At 51.9% G+C, this 10,196-nt stretch overlaps 1 protein-coding gene across 1 annotated transcript in view; it reads right to left on the reverse strand.

Moving 5' to 3' along the window:
• Positions 1-8,222, reverse strand: part of DNAAF1 (dynein, axonemal, assembly factor 1) — a 15,581-nt gene extending 7,359 nt beyond the window's left edge. The window contains exons 1-6 of the mRNA XM_006888877.1: positions 8,114-8,222; positions 6,739-6,874; positions 6,191-6,282; positions 3,382-3,603; positions 2,954-3,120; positions 371-492 (exon numbers count right to left, since the gene is read on the reverse strand). Coding sequence (XP_006888939.1) covers positions 371-492; positions 2,954-3,120; positions 3,382-3,603; positions 6,191-6,282; positions 6,739-6,874; positions 8,114-8,222 — 848 coding nt within the window. The remainder of the gene's footprint in view (positions 1-370; positions 493-2,953; positions 3,121-3,381; positions 3,604-6,190; positions 6,283-6,738; positions 6,875-8,113) is intronic.
• Between the last annotated feature and the right edge of the window lie 1,974 nt (positions 8,223-10,196).

The following is a 10,196-nucleotide window of genomic DNA, read 5'->3' on the forward strand; positions in this document are numbered from 1 at the left end:
TTTTTTTTTCTATAATTATATTTTATTAATTTTCATAAACATTTACAGAGATTTTGGGCTTCCACTCATTCATTGTTGCATCAACCCACATTCTTTAACCCAGTAAAATGGCACTTTTGGAATTCAATCCTTATGACTGTCTTGGCAACGAGATCAGAGGCTTCTGGAAAGGTCTTTAGAAGAATTAGGAAAAATCCAATATGAAGGAATTGTTCAAGAAGTAGGGGATTTACGATCATGGACAATAACACAACCATTAGACACCACTTCCACAGCCTCTTCAATCGTGAAACATAGCATTCCACGAGAGATAAAGGTTTCCTATCAGAGGAGCACAAGTTCTAGGAGTTAGAGCGTCTCCACAGCCTACCTGTCTTTTGGGAACACGGGCCTGTCATCCAGGTACGTTAAGTGTCTGAGGCGGACGGTGACAGTCTTCCGATAACTGGGGATGCGCTTCACGACGGGGTTCCCCATCAGATTCAATACACGCTGGAAACAAATGGGCAGAGCCCACTCAGTTACTGAAGTAACCTATGCACTTCGGGGCCCCCGCTCTAAGAAAGGAACCCTGGTGGCTCAGAGGCTGAAGTACCCCACCAGCCACTTGGAAGGGAGTTCTGCTGAGACAGTGGTAAGGGGTCACGCTCCCAACCCAAAGACGGGCAGTTTGAACCCACAGGTTGGTCCAATGGCGAAAGATGGACAACCTTCTGCATGATCGCCAGCCTCTGCAAACCTGCTAGAGCCAGCTACGAGAAGGTGCTGACTCGATGGTACTACAACAACGGCAGCAGCGGCCAGGCCACCGGGCAGCACAAAGAGGAGCCGTCAGCTCCCATGAAGACTGACGGCCTTGCAGGCCCCGTGGGCAACTCTGGCCTGTCCTTCGGGGTCACTGTGAGCGGGCACTGGCTCCTTCCCCCCACAACACCTCCACCTGGACAGGGGCGAGCCCAGGCTGTAGCCTCCAGGTCAGGTCCAACTCTCTGGCAGACACAGTGGGTTAGTGTTGGTCTGTTAACCACCAGGTCAGAGGTTGAACACTCCAGCCGCCCAGAAGGAGACACGGGAAGAGTCTGCTGTATTTATAGCCTTTTGCACTTCTCCTCTGCACTACAGGGTCACCACGGGTGGGCGTGGGGCGCTGCTCTAAGAGGAAGTTTAACAAAGCCAACCCAAAGGCACACAGTTCAAGTCCACCAGCTGCTCTGAAGGTGAAAGAGAGGCAACCTTCTCCGGTGTGATTTACAGCCTCAGAAACCCCCCTGGAGGGTCAGTTAGGAGCTGCTTCTGACCACAGAGCAGAAAGGAGGCGTTACAGCCACAGCCCCCGCGTATGGTGAAGGTCTGCATCCTTTTTGTACAGACGGGGCTGCCCTTATGTCCAGCAGCCCTCCCTCCTCCTCCTCCTCCCAGAAGGACACCGGAAGTCACTTTCGTCAGCCTCTTCTACTCCAGTCACTTCATGAGCCCTGCTCGCCCGTTCTCTTTACTGAGATGAATCTCCGATTGTTTTCTTCCTCTGCAGCCAGGGCCCGTTTCAAGGACACACACAGGGCAGTGGCTCAGGGGGAGAGGCGGAAGGCGCCAGCATGCCTTTCAACAGCCTCAGGGGTCCCACTCTGGGCCCCCACTGCCCTCTGGCCGCCTCTGGGGTGTTGTAGGTCCTTCAAGCACTTCTGACTCACAGCACCGCTGTGTGTACAGAGAAGGGAGCGGGCCTGGCTCTCCTCAACCGTCACCCTGCCGGACCCCAGTGCTGCAGCCCGTGTCCATCCATCGTGGTGAGGGGCTTTCCTCCTGTCCCGCTGTCCCTCTGCTGTCCTTCTCTGGGGCCCGGCCCCTCCTGACGGCATGTCCACAGCGCATGAGCCGCGCCACCCTCGCCTCTGAGCAGTGGCTGCACCGCTTCCAGGATGTGCCTGTCCTCTGGGCAGTCCCCTCATGCTTAACATGCTGCAGGGACACCACACTTCAAAGCACTGCTGCTTCTCCGGCCACCCTTCGTCAGACTTTGCCCGTCTGCCATTCTGCTCCTAGAAACCCAGACAGTGTGTTACGGCATGGCAACATGCCGGCCAACAGTTTTAAAACTGGCTTCCCTAAACTTCCTATTTTTCACGTTTGAAGTGCGTTTTGTCATTGGTGAGCACAGATACATCGTAAGCGAGTTGACCATGCATTTTCCAACCTCCCTCCACACACGACCTTCCCCATTTTGCTGAGGGCGATGGGGGGACAGTCTGCCTCAGTGGCCGGAATCCAGGGGCGTTACAATCAGTCCTAACCCTGCTGTGGGGCCTGCTTCGCCTGTGCTGCTGTTCTGGGTGGTACCTTCTCACTGGGTCATGCATTCTGGTAACCCTGCGCCCTCCTGGGAGTAAGGGGTCTTCATAGAAGTCCCAAGGTGCTATCAACAGTTACACACTTGGCTGCTAAGCCAAAAGGTTGAAGGTTCAAGTCCACCTGTGGGCGCCTCAGAAGAAAGGCCTGGACATCTATTTCAGGAAGAAAAAAAATTATCCAAACCCATAAAAGCCTCCAGCCATTGAAAACCCCTGGAGCACAGCTGGATGCGGGCAGCACTGACCGGCATCTGTTCCAGGCACATGCTCGGCTCTTCATGGGGGACATAACATGACTTCTGGCACTGTGGGTAGAGTTCCAACCCCGCTGTCATCTATTCCAAAGTGACCCCCCCAGGACAGAGGTCTCCTGAGCTGTAAACCCTCAGGGAAGAAGATTGCTGCCTCTTTCTCCTGTGGAGTGGGTGGTGGTTTTGAACTGCTAACCTTTCAGTTAGCATTACGACACCTAATCCAGTGTGCTACCAGGGTGCCTTTCTTGGGGATATTCCAGTTGAAAAGCAGAGAGGTAAAGACAGCATGTGAAAGAAAGAGGGAGAGCAAGATTCGTCTGTTTGTTTTGTTGTTGTTGTTGTTTGCTTTACCAAATGAGGCATGTGCTCAAGCACGCCCAGAATTTCGGGGTCACTCAGCTTGTTGTGAGAGAGGTCGAGGACACACAGCCTGGAACACTCCTGCAGGTGCCGGATGTCCTCCACGGCCTCTAAGTGGTTGTGCGCCATCTGCAGCGTGCTCAGGGCCGGGAGGCAGGCTGTGGGGCAGCAGAGGGTGGCCTCAGACGTCCGCCCACCTGCAGGCCCTGCTAACCTACGCCGCCCCCCGCCCCAGCCGCCCCCCAGCAACAGTCAGCTTAAAGACGAACGTGTGCCTGGTCCAAACAGGGATATTTTCAACTGCTTCCTCTGCGTCTTAAAGTTGGACAAGGAATAAGGACGACAGAAGACCTGCCAGACACGGAGGCACACAGGGAGACCCCCAAGGGCTTGGAGAGGTGCTCAGAATCCTGCCTCACCCAGGTTTTCCAGGGTCTTCACGTAATTGTTGCTGAGGTTAAGGGCGTCCAGTTTCTGCAGAGGCTCTAGGTTTTCGATTTTGTGAATCAGGTTGGTTTGCAAGTACAGGCAGCGCAGCTCCGTTTGGGCGTCCAGGTTTTCGATTTTCTGTATCCCGTTGCACTCCAGCCAAAGGCAGCGCAGGCCTGTGTATTCTTCCAAGTTCTCGATGCGGTCAAAGCCTGGGGGGGGAGGTTGGGGGGACAGGTAAGCTCTTACACACCCAGGAACATTTGTATTTAAAGTACCTTGCCACTAACTAAAAGGTCAAAGGTTTAAACCCATCAGCCGTTCCAGGAGAGAAGGAAGCAGCAGCCTGCTTTCGGAAAGGTTATTCAAACACACTGCTGGTGATTCTGTCTGAGACACAGGGACCCTCCACTGGGTTTCTGAGGCTGTACTTGGAATGAGAAGAGACGGTTCCTCATCCTCCCGTAGAGCTAACAGAGGATTCGAACCACCAGAGATGTGTGGCCTTGGGGCTAGTGGTCTGACTTGCTGCGGACGACACCTCCAGAGCTCCCTTCTATAAGATCACAGGCTTGAGAAGCCTCTGGACGGGGCTGCTCTACGCTCTCCTACAGGGCCAACGTCGGTCAAAATCCACCCAGCGGCCACAGGTTCCGCTTGTGGGGTTTGGGGCTGAGAAAACACACGTTTAAGGACACAGCCCCTCGTGGCCTAGTGGGTAGAGGGTGGTGCTTCTAACCCGTAGGTGGTGTTCATCAGACAGGACCAACCCACCAGTTGCTCTTCTGCACAAAGATGGGCATCCTCCTCTTGTGATATTTTACGGGCTCCGAAAACCTGCTGATGGACCAGCTATGAGTTGGCGCCAACTCTATAGCAATAGGTGTCTTAGGAACTCCTGACCAATTTGCAATTTCTACTTCATCCATAATTCACAAAGCATTTAAAAAGAACTTTTTAACAATTTTTATTTTATTTTTTATGTGTGTACCGTCAAATTGGATCTGACTGGTATAGGAGGCGATTGTTCCTCCTTCTTCCGCAGAGCATCTGGTGGATTTGAACCGCGCACCTCTGGGATTGCAGTGCAGTTTCCTGCCACTAGGCCACCAGAGCTTGCCTAAAAATAATTAATTTTTAAAAAATTATTTTTATTTTTTTTTTATGTGTGCCCCATCAAATTGGATCTGTTAAAGGAGGAGACGGTCCCTCCTTCTTCAGCAGAGCATCTGGTGGATTTGAACCACGCACCTCTGGGATTGCAGTGCAGCTTCTTGCCACTAGGCCACCAGAGCTTGCCTAAGAATAACTAATTTTTAGAGCAAGTTAGGGTCACATAAGAAGTTTGCCAAAAGGATGGAGTCCTTGTATGTCGCACAACAAAATCTTTTCATGGCCTGAAAACGTTTCAATCAGGAAATGACAACAGTATCAGTAGTGAGGAAATTTGCCTATGGTCCTGCCACCCTAATAATCCAACTGTTTCTACTTTTCTGTTTTGAGATTTTTCCGGTTAAAGTTCAATTATTATCTCAGGTGGGTTTACCTAGCCTCCAGTACTCCAGAAAGTCTTAGAGTTCTTCAGAACCTTAAATTCTCTTCTGCATTTCCCCCCTTTTGATTAGAATTCTTCTATGGAATCAACAATCACAATGCTCGATAATGGTAGCCGGGCACTAGTCAGTTCTTCTGCTCTGACGGTAAAGGAGGCCTTTGCTCTTGGAGACAATTAGCCACACGTTCCACATCCTCCTCCTGTTCCTGACCCTCCTCCTTCTGGTACTGCAGATGAATGGACACCAGTTGTGCCTTTTGCTCCACTTAATTTCTACCTGCAGGCAGCACACAAGGACCAAGCACTAAACACATTCTATGTCTTACAGACTGTATCGTTTCACCTGGGCTCAGTCTCTGCCTCTTCCCTTGCAATTTTTAAATTTTTCTTGATGTTGAAGAACCTGGATCGCTTGTCCTCAAATGCTTCCCAACGTCTGGGTGTCCTCAGTGTTTTGTCCCCTCCTGCTGTCAACCTCTTCTTCCTCCTCACTGCCCAGTTCTGTCTCTAATTCACCCCTCTCCACAGTTTGGTCCCTTCTTGATCCTGCCATTACCACAGTCACCAAAGATCACCAGTGGCATCCTAATTGTCACATCACATTTTCACATCTGAATCCACAATCAACACTCGTGGTCACAACAGTCAAGAGATCAAAAGATGAGTTGCACTGGGAAAAATCTGTTGGGTAGGACCTCTCCACAGTGCTAAAGAGCAATGATACCAGTTTAAAGACTAAGATACGCCTTATTCAAGCCATAATACTTTTAGCTGCAGTTGCTTGTTAGACAGTGAATAAGGATGACAGAAGAACTGATGCCTTTGAACTGTGGTGTTGATGCAGAGTCCTGAATGTTCCACGGACTGCAATAAAAAACAAACGAGTCTGTGTTGGAGGAAGAGCAACCAGGGTGCTCCTTGGAGGCAAAGATGGTGCAGTTTCATCTCACAGACTCTGAGCAGAAGGGGCATCACGCTGGGAAAGGGGAAGGTCAGCAAAGGGAGGAGGAGCCTTCAGTGAGAGGAACTGCCACAGTGACCGTGACAATGGGCTAGATCTGAGAGTCCAGCAGGACAGGGCAAGGCTCAGACCTGATGCTCAAAGGGTCACTAAGCATCACTGACTCGATGGCATCTAACAAGAGTCCCAAGGGGTCGGCTGTGAGCAAGTTTCTCCTAGACAGCAATGAGCAGAGAGTTCCCCCACCAAACTGAAGCAGCCCCTCCAGCACGCCCTTCCCTACCTTTAAAGTGTAAGTACAGGGTGTCATTCAGCGCCGGCGTGATGTAAAGTTTGTGCTGCTTGCAAAGTTTCTGAAGGAAACTTTTAGTCATTCTGTTAAAATGAGAAACATGAACAAGATGCTCATTTACATCTGTCAGCTGTAAAATATCTTCCACAACTTCTGAGCCACATCCCTTCTCTCCCCCAGTTCCACAACCTTTCTGGCCCTGGGGACACCTGGAACTCTCCTCCCCCGCTCCCTCTGTTTCAGAAGAGCACTTTCTGAGCCTCTTCAATATTTTTTTTTTACTTTCAGCATTCTTAAAAATTGCCATGTAGGTTCTAATAAAAATACTTTTCATGGAGTCATCAGGGACTATTGATGTTTCTCTCTCCAGGCTTGGCCCTCGGTTTAATAAATTGGGGTGAGTTGTGTAACAGAGGCACAGCCATCCTCACTCCACTGCTTCAAAATTCAGACCCCGCAGGCAAGGGACTTGAGCTCTGTGAGATCCCACGGACCTTCCTCAGGAAAGGTGGGCTCTCACTGGCCTCACGGCCACGTACCTGGGGCTGTGGTCATCCCTGTCCTCACGTGGGTGTGCCCAGCGACTGTCTGCCTGGCTGTCACCACTTTGGATCTGTACCTTCTGGGTGGGTGTGTCACAAGGCCCTACGCATGCTTCCTTGGACTCATTAGTTTCTGTAAAATAAGACAGTAGTGCTGAGTGAATATACATATCATCTGCCATGCAGGGTCCTCAGAGCAGCACCTGCCCAGAGACAAAGCTCAGAAGGGAGGGAGGGACACAAGACGAGGGTGAGTGGAAACAAGAGTCATCCAGAGGAAATGGGAAGAGAGCTGTTACACTGTCATAAATAAAAATGCATATGAATGATTAGATGGAAATTTTATTTTCTCTGTAAGCTTTCACTCAATCACTAAAAATTTTCAAATACAAATACTTAGGACCCATAGCCGGCCCTCTCTTGGGTCTCAGGGACTGTAAATTTCATCGAAGGAGATTGCCCATCTTTCTCCCTTAGAGCCGCTCAGTATGCATAGCTCTCAAGAACATACGTTGGATGGTAACTGTAAGTTTCACAGTATGCACAGAACATCATTCACGGCATTCAAAATATTCAAACTAGTGCTACTGTTTAATTAGGCCACTGCCCGTGAGTTGACTGGGACTCCAAGTGGCCTGTAGGGCCGAGCAGAATGCACAACCTATCAGGTTTCCAAGGCTGTAAATCTTGAAAGAAGCAGACTGCCTCATCTTTCTCCCTTGAAGCAGCTGGTGGATTTGAACCACTAACCTTTTAGTTATCAGAGCAACATTTAATCCACTACACCCCTAGGACTTCTTGTGCGTTGTTTGAGGACTCACAGTATGTGTAAAGTGAAATGATTACCAAGGGTCAGCACCCAATCAGGACGACTGGATGCTGCTATGGGGAGTGACCATGACTGAGAACAGAGGGAATGCCAACACTTTATCTGCAATGTTTGCTCTCTTTATTTTTGCTTTATTTCTTTTATTACAAAGATGAAGTAAATACAATAAACTGTTAAATCACTTTCAGTTAGTTCTAGGTGGCAATACCAGGCCATTGGCTAGAATGTGCTACTTTTTCTCATTTTTTTTTAAATTTTTTTCTCTTTTTCTCATTTTTAAAGAATTCCTGTAAGATATTCGGATGGCCAACAGACATTGGCAGTAAGAGAGATGCAAATCAAAACCACAATGAGATACCGTCTCACCCCAGTACCAGTGGCCACGTTTAACAGGACAGCATGTAATCAATGTTGGAGAGCATGCAGAGAGATGAACTTTTGTACACTGTTGGTGGGATTGTACAATGTACAACCACTCTGGAAGGCAGTTTGGTGTTTTCTCAGAAAGCTGAACGGGGGATGGGGTGGGGAGCGGGTCAGCACCTTCCTTGCGGCCCCCGTGGTCCCCCGCAGACGCCTCCACGTCGGGCTCCACAGCGCAGTCCAGCTCCCCTGCCCGGCCTGCCGTCGGCTCCGAGGCCTCTGGGTGCATGCTTGTCCCCGCAGCACCGAACGTGGTCGTTCTGCGGGGTCTCAGCGGCCCCAGACCCTCAAAGGACGCCGATCTCCTCTTCCCCACCAGCCAACAGCTACCAACGCTCCCCTGGTCTCCACGGCAACCGCCGCGCATGCGCGCACTCGAGCAGCGCGAGGACGCCGGGGGCGGGTCTTGCGGCGGCTCCGCCCCCCGCGCGTGCGCAGGTCACGTGGGGCGCGCCGGGCGGCGGTGACGGGGGCGGCGGCCGCGCGGGCTTGGCGGGACCGGGTCGGGACTGCGCCGCGTCTGCAGGTACGGCACCCCTCCCCGCTCCCTGCGCACCCCACTCTGCCCCTCCTCCAACCCCGGACCCGCCGGTTCCTCGGCCCGACCCTCCTTCACGCCCCAGCCACGCCCCCCGGGGTTGGGGGGGCCTTGACTTCCTGGGAGCCCCCCAACTCTCATCTCACCTTCCCTCAGCCCCCACCTTCAGAATCCCCTCCTTTGAGACCCCAGCCCGCCCCTCCGAGTCCCAGAATGCCTTTCCCCCTCATCTCCACGCCCCCCAGGGTTGCACATTTAGGGGCCCCCTCTTGAAGCTCCCCCCTTTGAACCCTGCAGTTCTGGCCACCCCGCCTTCCTGGGGGGCGAACCCCTTTACCCCTAGACCCCAGCACCCCAGCCTGCCCCTCCCAGCAAAGGCTTCTAAGTCTCCTTTGTCGGCGCTGCTTGCTTTTAGTTCTAAGATGGTTTAGTTGCAATAGGGTTTTGTTGTCGTTTTTATTTCTGCATTACAAATAATCCAGGGGAAAGAGCTCGTGAAGAAAAGGGCAGCGCCAGTTCCGATCCCGGGATCGCCAGTTCCGATCCCGGGATCGTCTGCCTGGTGCCTCCTATGTGCGGGCCCGCCAGGTACCCTGTCCAGGGTGGGCAGGGCCTGCTTGTAAAGGGGCGTGGGGCCCTGCACCCCTCACCCTACCGCTGCAGCACCCCAAGGGTGGGGCACCCCATCCAGGACTCAGACTTGAGTAGACCAGAATCTGAATTCCAAATTCCAGCGGCGAGATCCCCAGTGTGACATCCCACTTGCCTACCTCAGTTTCTACATCTGTAAACTGGGCATATTTGGGACCCAACCTCACGGGATTGATGAAAGAATAAAGATGGACGCCCCCACTTAGCCTCTGCCTGGAATATTCTGGGTGTTCTCAATGCGGTAGTTAAAGAATTCCCCTGGCTGTGGTTCTGAGCCTGGACTGACTCCTTAGGAGATGAGGCAGCCTGGTCCTGTAAAGGTCAGCCCTGGAAATGGTATGAGGCTCTTCTGCAGTGTCCCGCAGGGTCAGTTCATGGAGTGGGAATTGGCTGGGTGGCAGGCGGGACTCCAGGTAGCATTGGACACGGAGCAGACTGGCTGATCACCAATGATACTGACCCCTTTCAGAGTGGGCACCGCTCTCTTCTGAGTGCTGTGTGTGTGACCTCATTTAATTCCTGTGACCGTCTCAAGCAGGAAGTGCTATGTGTGTTTTTACAGCTCCAGGGAAGCATGGAGCTCTTAGGAGTCTGGATCCCAACACCTTGTATTTGTCCAGGGCCTGATGTCTCACAGGTCAAGTGTCATTGAGTTGATCTCTGACTCAGAGCCACTCTGTGCACGACAAGGCATCGAACTGGTACCTTCAAAGCAGAGGGTGGGCTGCTGGCGGTGATGTTGGCTGTTTGCTGCATATTCGCATTTGCACTGTAGGTATGCTATTGTAGCCATATTCCCCGGGGGATTCTTCCATATGCGTAAGAGTTTGGCATCATTAGAAGTCAGGTCCAGGGTACTCTATCCTCCTTGCCTCACCCCACAAAAACTAACGAGCATCCCTCAAGTCTGTTCTGACTGGTAGTAAACCCGCCCTGAAGAATTCCCAGGATCACTTCTCTCTGGGAAGCTGACTGACACATCTTTCGTGGAGTGGCTGTTGGGTTCACCCTGTC

This window comes from Elephantulus edwardii, unplaced genomic scaffold (assembly GCF_000299155.1).
Source record: "Elephantulus edwardii isolate Elephantulus edwardi_28Jun2011 unplaced genomic scaffold, EleEdw1.0 scaffold00072, whole genome shotgun sequence".
NCBI lineage: Eukaryota > Metazoa > Chordata > Mammalia > Macroscelidea > Macroscelididae > Elephantulus > Elephantulus edwardii.